We start from the raw sequence: 19,945 nt of genomic DNA, 5'->3' as shown, positions 1-19,945 counted from the left end.
CTGACATAACAACACAGCTGCAGGGAATGATAGCGGACTCAATTCTGTGCTACACCAGCGAACTCTGGCCGGATCGCATTTTAGATTATTATTACTCTTCACAGAGGCTCATTAAAGTATTTAAACAGGTGAAAACACTTTCTGTAATGTTGAGCAGTGTAGTCTGTGTTAGAGCTTTAAAAGGCAGATAATAACAGAAATAATTTCTCAGTTCAGGAGCAGCGCTTCCCCGCAGGTTTAGTATTTAATTATGGTCATTAGTTGAAGCTAATTACAGCACACCTGACCCAAATAATCAACTAACAACTAACTAATCAACTATCTGCCCTTGCTGAGGCGGGCTATGTGAGGCAGCAGTTACTCCAGAACCACAAAACTAGCTAACTAATCTAAGATATTTAATGTAAAAAGGCTTAATGTGTGTTTTTTCCATTAAAAAAAGGACAAATCGTAACATGGCTTAATGTACTGAAACAACAATCCAGAAGCACCAAACATATCTAATTCATTTTACTCTATTGAAAAGACGGTAAGTTAAATGTTAAAATGTGGTAACTTACAGAGTTTAAAGCTGGTTCTGGCGTATCACTGTCCTGTTTAAGTGATTTCCTGCTGTAAAACCCTCAGCTCTTCTCAGAGAGGGCCATTAGTTCATTAGTTGGATCAGCTGTGTGTAATATGCAGTAAACATATGACCGGAGTTCACTGGTGTTGCGCCAAAAAGAGTCCCCTGCTGCTCTCTGCAGCTGCGCTGAGATGTCAGTTCACTCCGCTGTAGCATTAGCTTAAAGCTAGCATTGTTCTAATTATGACTCTTCAACGATCTTAAAATTTAGAGGATCCAGTGATGTTTAGGATTAAAATGTACACAGAATAAAACATACAGAGTTCAGAATAATTTCTTTACCACATAATGTGATAGAGGCCAGTTTTTGAAAAGCCTGTTTATTTTCCTCATAGGGAAAAACCTCTTAGACACAGAAGCCATACGGGGACTACAGAATGACGCACAATTTCAGTGGTCTATTGGCAGTGTGCCAAGTCCTGCTGGAAAATTAAATCCGCATCTTTATAAATGTTTTCAACAGAGGGAAGCATGAAGTGCTGTAAGATTTTCCGGGAAAACACTGCACTGACTTTGGACTCTTCCTTCACTCTGGTCCACTTTGTCAAGTCCAGTCATTGCAATATTTTCCTGGAAAATCTGTCTGCTGGAATTTCATTTTTCAATTTCATACTGCCTACACTGCCAAAAGTACCAATTGTTCTTATATAAAACTTTGTGTTTTCATTGGCTGTAAGCCATAATCATCAACAATAAAAGAAATTAGTTCACATTTTGAACTGAATTACTAAAACAAAGTAACTTTTCAATGATATTCTAATTTGATAGCTTTACTCAACTTCCCATATATCAACACTCAACCCAGGTCTGAACAGCAATAAAAGGTTATGAAAACTACAACTCCCATGAGCCTTTGCGCATTATCTCTGTCTTTACGGCGGACGTAAAATGTGCCGCGTTTGTTGTTATGGCACAAGTAGAAACAGAAGTGTCAGGCTAAACAAAATTGATCTTGTTTTTGTACATATATTGTTTTTTTTTTTTTTTAGCGACTTCAGTCTGGTGTAGACTGTCGCTGAGTGGTAATAATAATGGTGGAAGCTGTGTGGGAGTGACCCTGTCAGTTATATCAGTGAATCAGTGTCTTATGACTGACTGTCTGTGAGTCTGTGAGCAATGCCCCGCTGTGAGTGTGAAGAGGAAGGACTTCCCTGGGCAGAGTCTCAGTAGCAGCAGCAGCAGTAGTAGTAGTAGTAGTAGAAGCTCCAAAAGAGGCTCCTTCCTTCCTTCCTTCTTCCGCTCATGAAGCTTTAGTCGAGGTGGGACACTCGTCTCACTCCTCTCTCTCTCTCTCCATCAGCCATGAGCTCCTGGTCCGGACCCCTCACTCTTCTCCTCTCCTCAGCCCTGCTGCTCCTGCTCACCTCCTCTTCTCACTCAGCAGCAGCTCTGAAAGCTCCTCATCTGCTGGGCAGACACAGAGTAACCCGGAGTCTCCCCCAGCAAAGACCCGTCTACTACACTACCTTATATCTGGACCAGCAGGTAAGTTCTTAAAATCTCTCTAAACAACTACTATAGCTGGGTTTTCTAAATGTGTGTGTGCGCGTGTGTTCTGAGTGCTGTCACACAGCTGTAGTGTATAACTTATCTGTGAAGCAGTAAGGCAGTAGTAGTAAACTGTTTTGTAATAGGATAGTTAGATAAATACAGCTACAAGCTTTATAGACTTTTTTATTAAACTTTTTTTAACCCTATAATATTCATATTGTTACTGTCACACTAAAATGTCATATCTCCAAAATGTCAACAGAAGCCAGAATCAAATTATATATATATATATAAGTCAAATCCAGGAAGTGTGAAGGTTAAATAGTTTTGTTTAACAATTTAGCAAATGCTCATATAGTCGCTGTCATGCAACATGATATAAAATTAAGAAAAACTTCAAACTATAAAATTAAAACAAGGATTTTTTTTAAACCCTTAAGCTAATGTTCATAATGTTCAGGCAGTAGTTGTAAGCTGTTTTGTAATAGGTTAGTTTACTAGGTAAATACAGTGAAGAAGTAGCTACAAGTTTTATAGACTTTTTATGGATCTTTTTTTTTTAACCCTATAATATTCTTATTGTTGCTGACACACTAAAATGTCTCCAAAATGTCAACAGGAGCCAGAATCAAATTATATATGAATAAGTCAAATCCAGGAAGTGTGAAGGTTAAATAGTTTTGTTTAACAATTTAGCAAACATTCAAATGGTTGCTGTCATGCAACATGATATGAAATAAAAAAACACTTCAAACTATAAAATTAAAACAAGGTAAAGTAATAAAGAGACTCTTAAAAAGGCTAAATAGAGTAAAGTCGGGCAGTAGTAAGCTGTTTTGTAATAGGATAGTTTACTAGGCAAATACAGTGGAGAAGTAGCTACAAGCTTTAAACTTAAAGCTTTAAGCTTAAAAAATATTATATATTTTATATAAGTCAAATCCAGGAAAAAATAAATAGTTTAAGTAGTTAACTAATGCTCATATGGTTGCTGTCATTTGAACATGGTAGGAGAAAGAAAAACTTTAAACTAGAAAATTAAAACAACAAAAAATAATAAGACATCTTTAAAAAGTGTAAATGATGTGTTCTGATGTAGCTTCTGTTGTGAGTTTCTATTGTTTGAAGGCCTCTTTCTCAAATGAGACTATTGTTTTGGACAAAACAATCTGAAGAAATGAAGAAATCTTCATTACATGTTTATCTAAAATCTAATATTTTGTTACTGTCCCACAAAAAACTGTACACCTTCATTTATTGTAAGCTGTTTTTTTGACAGTTCAAACTTTATATTGTTCAAAAAAACCAATACAAATGACTTTTTACATTAAGTTTTATTTAAGGTTAAGATTAGGACTGCACAATATATCATTAAAGCATTGTTAATCACAATGTGCATGTGTACAATAGTCACATCACAGGGTGTGCAGGGGCATGAGCAATTAAATCTAATATCAAATGTCGCTGGATGCAAAATGAAAAGGTTTGTATAAAAAAGTATCTTCCATATGTATATCTGGTCTTTTTTGTCATTTCAATCTAGTTTTGCATACTCAGGTCATTAATATGATGACATTACAGATCGTAGTCAGATCACTGATCAGTATTTATTGTTTAAAGAAAACTGAATTGCAAGGTCAGTCTTTCCAATACGATGCACATCTAGGTTGCTTTTTAAGTTTACAAAGTTTTTGTGTTTGCCAGTATTAATTTGCATTTTTAAAATAAGGATTTGGTTATGTTCAACTGTTCATTGTTTTTTTATAGTTTATGCTAAAGACAATATTTACAGAGTGCCTCCCCAAAGTTCTGTCTGTCACTGGTTTACTCCTAGTATACAACTGGGTTTCCTCTACGGATTTCCTTAATTTTCTGTGCACATAATCTGTGCTCCACTGCTTTGTATTGTGTCTGCTGACAATCAGCTTTTCCGGCTTGCCTACTAAGTAGAAAAGCAAAGCCATAAGAGATCTGGCACTGGTCCCACTTCAAGTGTCATACTACCTGGTACTGGCATTTGGCCAAGAAGGATTTGTGCCTTTTTATTGAAACCCATTTGTGCTTTAGTCAGCTCTTACTGACATACTAAGGAGGCTTGAGTTTGGAAGACCGATTTTTTATTTTATTTTATTTGACTGGTGAAACAGAATGTGAACACAGTGTGATATTGTGTTATTTTTATAAGGATTTTTTACTTGCTTTATCTTACAGTAGTTTAAGTTGTGTGTAGGTCCACGGTGCGTGAGAACGGCTGACACAGGAACACCCCCGACTTGTTTAAGACAAAAACAGACTGGACTGTGAACGTAATTACCTTTTGACCTGAACATATCAGATTGAAGGGAATTGTTTGACACCGTCTGTTCTGCTTGTAAAGCTTCACAGTGCCAGATTTATCTGCCAAGGCCTAAGGAAGAGTGAGGCTATTTCCTGACCTCCTTGCTCCTTATTGTCCGTCTTTTCCCTTTGTCAGCACTTATCAGGTTCTAATCAGTAACCTGGAGTTGTGCTAAACTCTATGAGCATTTCGTCCAAAACAACCTGGTAATGGTTTAATAAAAATTTATACAGAATTGAACACTTCAGAAGATTGAAGGTTGTTTATGGTAAAGTGTTTTCCCAGTGCTTGCAAATACATAAGTTGCATTGCTCATACAGGGGTTGGTCAGCATTTGTTAGGGCTGCAACTAATGATTATTTTGGTAGTCGACTAATGTGCTAATTATTTTTTCGATTAGTCGATTAGTCAACAATTATTTCTGCCATGTCCTCCATCTCTAAAAAGGATAGAAACAGCTGAACATGAGATTTAAATGGCATTTAAATGTCTAGATGTTATTTAAACCTGGAGAGTACTGATTATTTAGTGATTAAATATAGGTGACCTGTTTTCCAAAAGACATAATGATGTCATCCTGATTGGTAAATGTTTAGCATGTCAAATGGACGGTGCTTCTATCCTTTTTTACTCTTAAATTGTACAGAACAAATACAGTACACTAATCATGCTTCAAATATTGAGAAAAGGCATGATTCTTCTTTAACTTTTTGCCTTTTGGAGAGTAACTTAATTATTCACATACAATAAAAATTTTTTGCACTCTGCTTTACTAGATCACAAGACACGGTCTTTAGAGCAAGCTTGTTTTTTTGCCTTTCTCTGACTAATAAAGATGTTTTGAGCACTTGCAGAGCCTGAGTAACTAGAACAGAATGCTTATTCAGCATGCTTAAGGCAGTCTGCGCTGGTTCTTTTTACATTTTAACAAGAGGGGAATTCCAGCAGGAACATAAATTATTTTTACCTTGCGTGGTGAAAAGTGAAATGGAGAAGTGGAAAGAAAAAGATGCTGTAACAGATGCTGTTTTTGTGAATTGAAAGGGCTTTTTATATTTTTAATTTTATTTGTTTTGATTCGTCAGAAAAAGGTAAATACTGACATAGGGGTGTGCCATATTGTATCGTAGGCAAAAATATAAAAAAATAAATAAATATCACAAAAATACTCTGAAATATTGTGATGTTATTTTAGATCCATATGAGCTATTAGGGTACAAATTTTTTTCTACGATTTTTAGCAAAAGTAAATTTCACAATGTTCTCATTTCTCATTATATTTTTACAAGAGGCATGTTGAGTGCATTTTTTTAGTATCATGACATTGGAACATGGACTTTTGTTACAATCTATAAGCCATATCATATTATATGCAATAATATATCTTTTTTCCATGTTTTGTCATATCACCAAGAATATTGTTATCACAGAAGTACCTCAAAATATTGTGATATTATTTTAGCCCTAACAGGCATTATGTAAACCGTCTGTAAACACACATTTTGTATTGTGTAGTCTAGCACTGTGTTTCTGAACTTCTGGCCACCTGCCTCACTCTTTTACTGCTGTTCTGATTTGATTAATCGAATTACTAGTTTAGATTTTAGATTATTTAAAAATGGAAAAATCAAGATAGCACATCTTTACATATAGATCCTGTAGACAGGCTTGTTTCTGTGGCAGTAATTTTTATCTTTTAAATTTTCCATGAAATATAAGGAGGTTATTTTGCTTTTTTGGTCAATATGAATATCTGCTTGTAAGGATTTTAGTTTAGGTTTTTGGTTTTAGCTCTAGATTTGGCTTAACTATATATCTCAACAGTTCACATTCATAAATTTACATTTATATTTCGGCGACAGCAGTTAAAAGCAGCCCAACATGAGATTTAAATGGCATTTAAATGTCTAGATGTTATTTAAACCTGGAGAGTACTGATTATTTAGTGAGTAAATATAAAGTCTATTGTGTTTAGGCACTTTTGGAGTCAAAGACTCAGTTAGGTGTAATCTATGTACATGAGCCATTTACCCATTTCCCATTGCGCTTCTATCCCCAGCACTTTGTGTAATGTAGTAATGTTAGAAATAAAAAATTGGTCGACAGTTAAATTTGTAATTGACAAATTTAAATAATCAACATTGTCGATTATATCGACTAATCGTTACAGCCCTACTTTAAATAGCTTAACGTTGTAAAGGTGACCTGTTTCCAAAAGACATAATGATGTCATCCTGATTGGTAAATGTCCAGTGGACTGATTGCTGTGTATCAGCTATGAGCTGTCAGAGTTTAATATTGCATAAAAAATAGGTATATTGCAATTGTTTAAATGAAATCTTAGGACATCTATCATAATATACACAAAATTTATTTTATTTATTAAATTATAAATAAAAGAAAAGATGACTTTTTATGCAATCAAAACAGTAGGATTTAATGACAGACACCAGCAATGCTGTTCTTACGACACTTCTATGAAAGTGGCCTAAATCAGGAATTGAAATTGATACAGTTAATGTGAACTAATCTGTCCCTGAAATTGTACACACCTGCACATTAATATGTGCATTGTCTTTCCACTGATTGTTGTCACAGCTGTTCCTCTCCATTGTTGTTTTGCTGCACTGTGCACATGACCGGTCACATTTAGTCACATGTTTACTGACCTGATCTATGACCATGTTAAATTGACACAAATCTGATAGGAAAAATGCAGATTATCAGATTTAAAAAAAAATCTGATCTGTGTCTTATTATGGCAAAAAAAAGTGCATTAAGCCAGATCAGCCTGGTAATGTGAACTTAATAAGCCTTAATAAGCCTTATTATTTAAATATTTGTCTGTCCTGATAAAGGTGGCGCTGTTACCCACTGTAATACATCAGCCACTTTATAATTAACTGATGTGCTGAATCATGTGTGTTGAATCAGGGCAGAGAATAGTTGACATTGAACAGGTCAGCGTATTCCCAAGGAGAATCATTGCTATAGAACATAAAATGAATAGGAGTGGTGTACATGATACGCATGTTAATTTATCCTTTGTGTCCTGAAAAGACAGTGATGATCCCTGTGCTGTGACTAATGCTTTTTGTACTTATTAACCTTCTGTCTTCTGTGTGTTTATTAATATTGTGCAAAAAAATAAAATGTTTGTGCTTTTATTTGTTCCTTTTTTATGTCTTTTGTATGTCGTGTATTTTTTTATATGTCATGTATTAATTAATGTAATGTAAATGTATTGCCAAAACCACTATATAAATATATAACATATATGGGACTAAAAACCTAGTGAACAGTGTCTGTTATATTGCAGAGACTTGGTTTTCAAATTTTGAATTTCACTTCTCCGCTCTTCTCTTGAGTTCCCCATCAAACCTAATCCAATAACTAATTAGAACTAACAAGTTGTTTCTGAGGTGAACTATGCTACCATTAAGTCCACCTCAGAAGCTCTGGAAAAGAGACCACTTAAAAATTAAGAGTTTCTTTGCTTTTACCAAATTGAAAACCTCTGGAAAATAATCAAGAGGAAGATGAATGATCACAAACCATCAAACCAACCTGAACTGCTTGACTTTTTGCACCAGTAGTGGCATAAAGTTATCCAAAAGCAGTGTGTAAGACTGGTGGAGGAGAACATGCCAAAATGCATGAAAACTGTGATTAAAAACTAGGGTTATTCAACCAACTATTGATTTCTAAACTCTTAAAACTGTATGAATATGAACTTGTTTTCTTTGCATATTTGACGTCTGAAAGCTCTGCATCTCTTTTTGTTATTTTAGCCATTTCTCATTTTCTGCAAATAAATGCTCTAAATGACAATATTTTTATTTGGAATTTGTGAGAAATGTTCTCTGTAGTTTATAGAATAAAACAACAATCTTCATTTTACTCAAACATAAACCAATGAATAGCAAAATCAAAGAAACTGATTCAGAAACTCTTAAGTGGTTATAGAGCTGTATATAATGGTGGACAGTATTTTAGCCAGTCGTGCAATACCAGACCAATGCTTCAATAACTGTAACCGCATATACACAGTGAGGACTGCAGTAGGTGCAGAAAAAAGTGTATATTTCCAAAACTATGATTAATTAAAATGTTGTTGTCTTTGAAAGGGTATAATTGCTTTGTTATGCTATTCTGCTATCACTATGTCAGCAGCATTTTTTGTTCTTAACATGATGATAATATTGTTTATCACAATTATTTCTGGGACAGTATTTCATCCACAAAATATTGTTATTGTGACAGGCCAAGTGTCTACACACAGAGGCTGTTTGTAGGATCTGTAATTTTGTGACTTGTGTAGTACAATGCATAGGAGTAGTGTGTCATTTGGGGCTTAATCCTCTTGGTTTTTCTTATTTGTTGAGATACTGTTTCCCCAAACAGGGATAATATACTTGTGCAGTTGTTTACATTTCTGCATAGACAGATTTAAAAAAAGCTTTTAATTCATTATTTTTGTTCTTTCTTTAAATTATTCAGATATTTGATAGAGTTGCCAAGACTTTGCCAAGCAAATGTGTTTTTTTTCTTTTACTTTTAAACATACAAATGTTTTAAAGCACACTTTAGAACCAGTTTTAGAATGTTTTTAATTAGTAAAGAACCTATACCCTCATATGTAAAAGGTTCCTCTCTGACCTGGGGAATGTTCTTTTTTAGACTTTACACTTTTAAGGAGTTTTGGTGTTTGTTGAAAAACACGCTGCCATCATACTTGTGTTAGTGACCACCAGGTGGCACTATAGATTAAAACCAGTTCTTTGTTCAGCTTGTCCTTTTCTGCCAAAGTTGTGATGGTGAAGAGATAAAAACAATGAAGTTTGCTTTCAGTTTGTTGCACGCTGTATGTTGTAACTTGTTCATATAAATGTGTGTGTGTGTGTGTGTGTGTGTGTGTGTGTGTGTGTGTGTGTGTATTTGAAGACAATGCACTTGGACGCGAGCAAGATCAGAGTTTTTTTTTTTTTACTTTTTCTCTTTTCTTTTCCTCCCATTTTTGTCTGCTTTTAAACATGACTTTGAAGTTGAATTACTATTTAAAATGTATGAAAGCAGTGACAGGCATTTGGCTGGAAGCCGAGATCTGACTGTTGGGAGAATGAAAATTTTTGGCCCTGGGAATCCATTTACTGTCATTGCCTCATAAAACTTGTGCCTCTTTTTTTATCCAGTGGGAGGGGAAGAGAGGGTTCGGAAAAACAACACAAAAGAGGACATTCTTTATTTACTGGGTGTGATTCAAGAAGAGAGGGGAAGAACAGTTAAGAAGCACAGCAGCAGCAGAGAATTTCAGCTTTGGAAACGTACCTCAGTCTGCCCCCCCTCCCCCCCCTTATTTTCCCTAAATTCAGAGAGAGGGAATAATAAATAGGAACGACATTGGATGAGTTCTGGGGTTGAATGAAAGGACGTCACAGGGCTAGTGAAGCCGGAACTAATGTGGCATCCCTGATGCCTGGCGTTGGATTTTAATACAAATTGAAGCTAATTATCCTTGCATCCTCCCCCTGAGGTTTTCCACTTGACAATACAGAGATGGCACAGGGCCAGATCACCAATGAGAACACCCAGGAATAACTACAGTTTCCTGCCCTGTGTGCCACCCCTATTACAGTATATAAACTGCACAGTTCTGACTGATAAATACCAAGGTTATATAAAGATACCATTGTTTGTGTGCGTGTGGTGGATATGTGATCTTTGCTGAGTTGTGAATCATGCTTAACCTGTGTTTTGTTGTCTTTTTTCTTGTGCAGATTGATCACTTTGGGTTTTTGGAAAATGGCACATTCAAGCAAAGGTACCTCCTCAATGATCTGCACTGGCACAAGGACAATAGCCCGATTCTGTTTTACACCGGAAATGAAGGAGACATCACATGGTTCTGTAACAACACGGTAATTAAAAAAGATCATCCATCCATCTATCCATCTATTTACTAACAGTTCTATGAAGCTGTGTTTTTACAGGTTTCTCCAGATACGATATAGTATTCAGGGTTCCTGCAGGTCCTTATAAAGTCTTAAAATGTCATAAAAAATCTGGATAACTAAGGTCTTAAATTGTCTTAAATTTTCTGAAAATTTGCTGTAGGTATTATTTTTTTAGATTAGATTTAGTTTAATGGGGAAACACAGTGTCATCAGAGACTTTGGACAAGTCTCTGAAACATTTGTGTTGTTTTGCAAACAGATATGTACATACATTTTCAATTTACTGGCTTGAGACAGGCTTTTCATGTTGAGCTTATTTACAATGAAGACTGCTTTAATTATTGAGTACTTTTATTATTCTTCATGGAAGGCATTACCACCAACAGTAGACAGCACAGTCATTGATAATAATTATGACAGGCAGTGTAGAATTGTCTAGAATTGTCTGTGTGATTGGACAAGCAAGTCCACATTTTCACAAATCAAATCCACATTTATTGTAGGAGCCCCCATATGCATATCCTACTGGTCAATGCAGCATTTATTTTGGTTCCATGGTAAATTATACTATTCCCATGTTCCATAGCATTTGTCATATTGTTTTATTGGTTCGTTTGTCTTGATATTTAAACAAAATAAACAAAATCAAATTCAAATTGTGAGCAGTAAAAGCAGTAAAAATCCATATACAATGTTTTTGTGTGACAATTCAAGCCTTTGTTGTTTTAGGGTTTCATGTGGGACATAGCAGAAGAACTGGGAGCTATGCTTGTTTTCGCAGAGCATCGCTACTATGGGGAATCCTTACCATTTGGAGATGAGTCTTACAGTGTAAGTCTAATTTTGTTCTAATAATGATAGCTTTTTAAAATCATGTGTGTATATTTAACAGTCAACTTATCTGTCTTTCAGAATGCCAAGTATTTAAACTACCTGACATCAGAGCAGGCGTTAGCTGACTTTGCGGTGCTGATAGAAAACCTCAAGAAAACCTACCGAGGAGCCCAGAACAGCCCTGTTATTGCCATCGGAGGTTCTTATGGTGGAATGCTATCGGCTTGGCTAAGAATGAAATACCCCAGTGCTGTAGTAGGGTAAGACATAGATGAGTTAATATGTTATGAATTGCACAGAAATATATACTTAATAATTTACACATTTAAAATGATTACCTGTAAGATGTTTTCTTTCACATACCAATTAACAGTCTAAAGTTAATCTGTTAATCACATGAAGTTTAATGGAATTCATTTATTTGTTTCTTTTAGTGCTCTAGCTGCTTCTGCTCCAATCTGGCAGTTCACTGATATGGTGCCCTGTGGTGATTTCTATAAAATAGTCACTCAAGACTTTGCCATTAGTGGATTCAATTGCAGTAAAAACATAAGAAGGTCATGGATGGCTATCAATAATGTGTCCTCAACAGGTTAGTATAGGTGTTGCCATTGTTTATTACAATACAATACTTTTTTTCATTTAGATTAGAGATAAAGTTTCAGTTCTCTGTATCTAAAATGATCCTTTTCTTTGTTGTTTTGCTTCAACTGATCCTAGATGAAGGTCTGCAGTGGCTGTCTGAGGAGTTTAGACTGTGTTCTCCACTTAAGGAAGAGGATGTAAGTGGTTTTAAGGGGTGGCTCCAAGAGACCTGGGTGAACTTGGCAATGGTTGATTATCCTTATGAGGCCAACTTTCTCCAGCCCCTCCCACGCTGGCCTATTAAGGTAGTGTATATTAAATTCACTTTCACAAGTTGCCCTTTTAAAAAAACAACAAGAACTTTCCTTTGTTACAGGAACAGTTGTTCGATTCACAGTGAAGTTTACAGAAATTGTCACAGAGCCGGGCTGTTTTTTTTTCTCTGTGGCCGTGACTTGTTCAAATCAAAGAAGGAAAGCTTTCACACATGTTATGATGAATAATTTACACATGAATAAATTATTTTGCCCTTTTACTCTGTGTATTAAATTGATAGATTATGGTTTACGTTTGTAATCTCAGTTCAAATATAGAAAAATGGTTTGAGTGTTAAAGGCCATCTTTAAAGGAGTGTTAAAGGTAATGATAAAATATAGTCATATTGCCCACCTTTAGCACACTGAGAAGTTATTCTAAAGATGGTGGTATTTATGTATATTTTAGAGAAAAATTTTACAGATAAAAATGTAAAAAAAAGATCAGTGTTTTACTATTATGGCAAGACTGCACAGCACCTCAGTCAGTCTACATAGTTTCCTTTAAAACGAATCCCCCATTAACACTGTCCGAAACCAATTATTTGTTCTGATAAGATGCAGGTCTTTTGTAATTGCTTGTTTACCCCAGAAGCATCATTAATATTCATAAGGTGCTGTTGTTAAATTTGTGTTCTCTCTCTTTGATCAGTTGCTATTGGTAGTTCTTTCTTTAGCTCCACTAAGCTGCCTATTGAGAAACCCTTTCAGATCTCTGAGGTGTTCTGTCTGACAGAGTTTGAGTTATAAGTTGAGTTTAAAATGACGTTTATATATATATATATATATATATATATATATAAATTAATAATTTTTTTTTTTTCCATTTGGTGATATAAATGAATGAATTTGTTTAAAAACAGTACTTGTATGTACAACCTATCAATGATTTAATAATGCACAATATTTATTAAATGTATAATCTATAAATACATTATATAAATAAAATATATATATAAAATGTTTAGTAGCTAAAATACATTTTTCATAAATAATGTAAGCTAAAAGTCACCTAACTGAGGAATAAGATAGTTCCTCCTAAATTTTCTTTTATTATATATTTATTTATAATTACTTAAAATACTTGCATGTATATTTATATTTGTACTTTTGGACTACTTTTTTATTAATCTTCCAAATTATTATTATTATTTTTTTTAATGCCCAAAGTTTAAGTAAAATAATACAATTTTGACATTCTCCATCCCTATCCAAAGATTCTGAGAATCGAAGAATATAGAAGTTTTTATTCGTTTTTGACCATTTGATTACAGCACAGTCCCACGTGTGTTACTTTACAATGTTATATGTCTTTACTGTAATTTTAATATGCAGAAAATATTCCCACATTGTTTAGTACGTGTGTGTAAACTTTTGATCGGTAGTATAATTAGTGTATAATTAGTGTGTTGGTCTTCATATGACTCCTGAAATGTACGTGGTGTTTATTTGAAGTGATTATTTAAGATATTCCAAAAATAAGTGTATAAAATAACATATACACAGGACAAAATAGCAAAATAATGAAGAGTATTTAGTGTTTCCAACTGTGGTTCTTCTATACACAATTACCATTCTTAAATTGACACAAAAAATAGTGAAATCAACAATTTTACACCTTTTAAAACACTGTAAATAACTGTTTATATACCTTGACTGCTTAGTACTACTACTGCATATGGTGCTACTATTACTACTTCTACTACTACCTCTACCACTACTACTAGTTCTACTACTATCAGTAATAATAATAATAAATTCATTGGAAAACTAATTAAACAGAAAAGAAATGATTGTCAAACTGGGCATGCGAATAGTCTGTGAGTGTTAACCAAATCTGGTGTCATGTCTGTATTTGAGTATATTTTGGTCTGACAAAGAGAAAATGTCATTTTGGAGCATTTTTCCCCAAATCCGTTAATGTATGCGACCCCTATGGGTGTTTAAAGCGGTTTAGACAGTGGGTGCAAAGAGGGGGCCTTTTAATGACAAAGCTAATGTGATTATGTGAGTGACTGTGAGAAGGGGGCATTGAGGGCTTAGAGGAGGGAAATCTGTTGGCGGAGATGAATGTATAAGCCTAATCTCATCTGAAAAGTGGAGAGAAGATGCTTTAGAAAACCACTGCATTTTTTGTCATGGTATAAGTCTTAGCTTGGACATGTCTGTGGCCTACCTCGTGCATAGACCACCTCCTCTTTTAGGCCTCAAACAAAAGCCTTAGCAACAAATTCTGCGCTAACTCCACTCTACTTGAACTCTTTAGCCACTCTACACCCGAACCTAGCCTGTGTGCATCCCATATGCATCAAACCCAAACTTCTGTAGACTTCAGCATAGTCACTGTGCAGTTTTTTAGGTGAGGATTGCACAAAGATAGAACTGATTTAAAATGCTTGGTGTGTTTTTTTTTCTGAGGATTCTTTGTTTGCCTTGTCCTTGTCGATCTTAAACTGCTCCAGAGGCTTTGTGCCGGCTCTCCAACTATAAATTCTAGTAAAGCTAAATTCCTTTCCACACAATTTCACATGCAAATCAGACGATTGCTCAGAGAAAGTGCTGGGACGTTTACTTTTTTTCACACAGTACAATTAAAGTAACACATTAATAGAATGCTGATCCCTTTGAGTTATTACTTAAACATTTACATTAAAGAAATGTATTTTCTTTCCCAAATTCCAATTTATTTATTTTTCTTATTTTAGTTTTTTCTGATTTATGTTTCCAACCATATCCTTTTTTATTCCCAGATTTGTTGTTTAAATGTTGCTTTTTTGTCTTAATATTTGAAATAGCCTGTTTCAGTTCTGAGATTCTTTCTCTGATCACTGCATCATGGAAATCATTGAGTCATATTAATCTAATACTATTTACCCTGGTAAAAATTTTAACATTAGTCACTGGTGGTAGTTGTTAAATATATGTACTTCTATGGAGCATTAGGCTCATTTTTATAATTAAAAAAAATTCTGTAAAGTGTGTCCATTAGTTATTTCCATATTTCATCCTTTTTTTTCATTTATTTTGGAATCTAGTGTCAACCAGAGGTGGATTGGTTCCCATTTTGAGTGTTGGTTCTTTTTTAAGGATTCTTCCTCCTGAGCTGAGGGAGTTCTTCCTGACACAGTCCTGACACACATCTTACTAGATTGGGATGTGAATCACTGTAAAGCTGATATATATATATATATATATATATATATATATATATATATATATATATATATATATATATATATATATATATATATATATATAACTTCTTTTAATATACTGATAAAATGATTGTATTTTTTAATATCTCATTTAGGGGTGTGCCATATCATATCGTATGCAATAATAAAATATTTTTTTTATTTTGTTGCCGTAGTGTATTCTTGAATTTTTTTTATTCACTGTTTTGTCATACCGCCAAGAGTATTATTATCGCGAAAATACTATTAAATATTGTGATATTATTTTAGGGCCATATCTCCCACCCCTAATACCCATACATCTTCCTAAGTGCTTGCTGGCCAGTGTTTAACATTACTTGCAAGATAACACCTCACAACAACAGATGTGGGCTTTTCAACCCATAAAAATATTGTGCTAAAATGTCAATAATAATGGCATAATAATGTTTGGGAATGTAGCTCATTTGTTCCCTTATTCAGGGTGGGTAGAATGGGTGAACATACATCACATATCATATCAGTAATAGTAGTAGTAAAGACATGCACATGGTAATGTTCTGCTGTGTTGTTTGTTTTTTTTAAGGTGGTGTGCTCATATCTTTCATTTGTTACTGACGTGCCAGACAAGGAGCTACTGCATGGAATCTCTCAGGCAGTGAACGTGTACTACAACTACACAGGAAATGCTGAATGTCTGAATATTTCTCTCACTGCTACTGGAAATCTGGGCATCAGGGGTTGGTTCTACCAGGTAGGCACACAGCACAGCACAGTACTGCATGTTCACATTTAATGTGAGTATCATTGCTTATTATAAAGGTAATATAATTCCACCCTACTATGGTCGCTGTGGTACTGTGAATCTGTCTGCTAATAGACTTCTTTTACTGTTTTTTCTTCTTGTCCAGTCCTGTACAGAGATGGTGATGCCCATGTGTACAGATGGCATTCAGGACATGTTCGAGCCTCAGCCGTGGAACTTCCAGGCCTTTTCTGATGAGTGTTATGACCTGTTTGGAGTGCGGCCACAGGAGCACTGGGCTGGCACTGTTTATGGTGGGAAGAACATTGGCTCACACAGCAACATTATCTTCAGGTGAGCAACTTTTATGACTCTAAATCAGCTTGAATCACTGGCCTAAATGGTTGCCGAAATGTCTCAAGTGAAAATAGTCATAAGCCCTATTTGGACTGGATTAGTTTCTCTTGGGGAAATCTGTAAAAAATATTTCACACTTATTCTTAGTGATAAAACTCTTGCATCCGGACTGCAATTGAAAAAACAGGAAAACTAGTGAGTTTTTTTGGCTTTCTCAGTCACATGACATCGTGTTCAGTAGCTCCTCCATTTCCACTCGCTGTTGTGTTTATGTGGAAATGCGCGCCTAAAGTGTAATTATGTTGTGTGAAAGTGGGCAAATAGCTATTTTATTAAACACAATGTGACAAAACTCAGAGATGTCTGTCCGGACGGGACTTAAAACACCGGAGGACCACGAGTTCAGTGAAAAACAGTAGGTAATTCAGCCTGTAATTTTCTCAGAGGATGTCTGAGATAAACACATACATGGTTGTCCAGATAGGACCCCCCATAAAAAAAATTACCCCAGGAGAAAACATCATAAACATCAATGTCTAAAACATCATAGCAATCAACTAATCAAATTGAAGCACCCATATAGTGTCCACTCAGCAACACCATAGCAACCATGTTGTAGGGTATTTAGCAGATGCCCTTATCCAGAGTGACTTACAAAAGTGCTTCGTTGTTTACTTCAAAATATCCATAGCTAGAATCCGTGCAAGCCTTCTGCATTTTCTTGTACCTTGTAAATGTAAAATGTAAATTTCTATTTGTAAATGTTTGAACGATATGATAAAAACATTATATTATGGTATTTAAAAGCCGAACCCGGGCATTAGACAGGCTGAATTACCTACTGTTTTTCACCGAAAAAGCAAAAAAAACTCACTGGTCCACTTTTTTTCAGTTGCATTTTGTATGCAAGAGTTATATCAATAGGTAGAAGTATGAAATCATTTTCACAGACGTCCCCCTGAGAAACTAATCCCGTCTGGATAGGGCTAAATATACTGTTTTTACAGACAGACAAAACGCATCAACAGTGGCAGATTTGTAAAAACTGCTATTCATATACTCTTGTGTATAGTACAGTGTTTTTTTTTTATTTGGTTGTTGTAATAAAATGTACAGTTGGTTCAGTTTTCTTCAATGTTAATATCCTTAATGTTTAAAAAAAAAAAACTTATTGTCAATACGATAAGTTGAAACCACATTACACAGCAAGTCTCTTATTACTAAGTATTAGACAGTGGAAGAAATTAAGCTGATGACCTTTGCTAACATAAGCAAGTAATAGTTTTGAGCCATTAGGCGCCATGATTTTCAGGTATGTTTTCCCATGTAGTTTGTTATTGGGAGGCACATTTATTAGGCAATGGAAGAAATCTGTGTGTGTGTGTGTGTATGGATTTTTAAACACAGCTCAGCCACTCATGTTTGTTAATGTGAATATTTAATGTTAGCCTTGAATACAAATGTAGTAATAATTGAAAGTATGTAATTGTATTACTCTCCTCACTTCAGTGAGCTACAAATAAAGGAATTAATATTAAACATGTCTGATCATCACTGAAGATAACTACAGATAAATGTGTTTTCTCTTCCTGCAGTAATGGAAGATTGGACCCCTGGATGAGCGGTGGTGTCACCAGGACTGTCTCAGACTCTCTGGTGGCCATTGTGATTCCTGATGGAGCTCACCACCTTGACCTGCGCTACAATAATGAATATGACCCAGAAACTGTTATCCGTGCACGGGCCGTAGAGGTGCAGTACTTCAAAAAGTGGATTAAACAATCAACAAATACACGATAACAACTGTGGACAGTAGTTCTAAATGGACCAGAGCTGTTGGAGTTAAGCACGTCCTGAGCACAAATCAATCATCTCAGTTCACTGCTGTGTTCCAAAGGTTTCTCTTTTAATTCGGACCAAAGAAGGTATTTTTTATATTTGAATAGACTTTTTAAAAAATGTGTTCATCTTTCAGATCTTCCTGCCAAAGTAGCACACCTGGGATGTAGATATCTTCATTGATACACAAAAACCTTCTATCTCCAATTTTGCCATGTTTTATTTGTTGACATAATATGAATCTGTCAGTTGTTCTTTGCATTTTATTATACTTTAATGATGAATAAACCAATAGCAATATTCCAAAATCACTGATAATAAAGTATTCATGTCTTTCTCCTGTAAAGTTTGGATATACAAGGTTTTGGTTAAAACATATGTTTATGTCTCCTCTACAATATTTTTGAAATTTGTATTTATTTGCATTGTTTTCTAATTTATGATGCATCGGCCAATAGAAATGCTTCAGAATTACTTGGTTGAGCTTGATTTCCATTGAAGCTCCGAAGGTTTTTCTTCTCCTATAAAGCTGGAATTTTGGAGATACAATGTTTTGTGTGATCGAGAAGATATACCTTTATTTTGTGTGTATTAAATTTTCACTTCCTGTTTGTTTTGTAAGTTAGCTAAATACAATCTTATTCATCGTCTCAGTTTCAGGAAACTGTTATGGTGAAAAGTATGCAACTGGGGATTAACAATGGGATCAAACTTGCACTAATTTTTAAATAAGTCTGTTTACCTGTGTAGAAATTAATCTTTTCCCATTCTCTTGACCCTGGGCTATTTTAGCTCAGTATTTTTTCAAATGTTTGATTGCCAATCCTTAGCAATAAATAAATAAATTGATTGTTTTAAAAAATGAAGGTATTTTGATTCTTTTCACAATGGAATACTCAATGGACCATAAAAGATATTGGGATTATAGATTAATTATTACCAGTAACCAAGTAGTTTGGAGAAATGTTTCAGGTATTTAAAAACTCTGCATCACATCTGGAAACATTAGTGGACATAGTTTAAATTTTCCTATCACAACCTATAGAATATTTTATTCAGTAAATGTAAAATATGTTTCTCACTTTCTCAAATGTGGTCTGTAAAAGATTGTTTCTTTTTACTAAAATATCTAAATGATTACTGCAACAGGAAACTGAAAGACATAATGGGCCCTATCTCACACCCTGTGCAAGGTGCGTAACAATGCTCATTGCTATCTTACACACTTTTTGCTATGTTTTCATACCTTCCACCTGCATTGTTTAAATAGCAACAGGGCTTACGACTATATCTACACCGATGGGCGTGGTGGTCTGGAAATGAAGTGTGTTCAGGTTCATTTCTGGCTTGTTGCTATCTTGGCAATGAAAAGCTGAGGTGCTCCACTGCCTGAAAACAACCTAGACAACAGTGAACCATCAGACATTCATTGCTATCTTGGCAATGCAGGGCGCACCGCATGTGCTCAACGTGTGTACACCTCCGTTTGTTACACACACACACACACACACGCACAATTAGTACATGCATTTTGTGCATTTTTTGAGATGTTACGATAGCAAAGACATATTGATGCACAGTTGACAGCTCACATTTAAATGACTAAAATAGGGCCCTATATCTTAAGATGTGTGTATGAATATGTCTGAATGTACAATATATATATATCTATATGAGAATCGCTGTATGT

General features: G+C 34.9%; 1 protein-coding gene across 1 annotated transcript; it reads left to right on the top strand.

The window, feature by feature from the left end:
* Window positions 1–1,524: 1,524 nt before the first annotated feature.
* Window positions 1,525–19,117, top strand: LOC103038921 (prolylcarboxypeptidase (angiotensinase C)). The gene is made up of 9 exons (XM_007236730.4): window positions 1,525–2,110; window positions 10,232–10,372; window positions 11,138–11,239; window positions 11,321–11,502; window positions 11,677–11,834; window positions 11,963–12,132; window positions 15,901–16,068; window positions 16,226–16,413; window positions 18,012–19,117. Exons 1-9 carry the CDS (start codon window positions 1,928–1,930, stop codon window positions 18,214–18,216), a joined length of 1,497 nt encoding a protein of 498 aa, XP_007236792.3. The 5' UTR covers window positions 1,525–1,927; the 3' UTR covers window positions 18,217–19,117.
* Window positions 19,118–19,945: the final 828 nt, after the last annotated feature.

This window comes from Astyanax mexicanus, chromosome 18 (assembly GCF_023375975.1).
Source record: "Astyanax mexicanus isolate ESR-SI-001 chromosome 18, AstMex3_surface, whole genome shotgun sequence".
NCBI classification, from domain to species: domain Eukaryota; kingdom Metazoa; phylum Chordata; class Actinopteri; order Characiformes; family Acestrorhamphidae; genus Astyanax; species Astyanax mexicanus.
The sequence above is the reverse complement of the archived record's forward strand: the minus strand, read 5'-3'. Positions and strand labels throughout refer to the sequence as shown.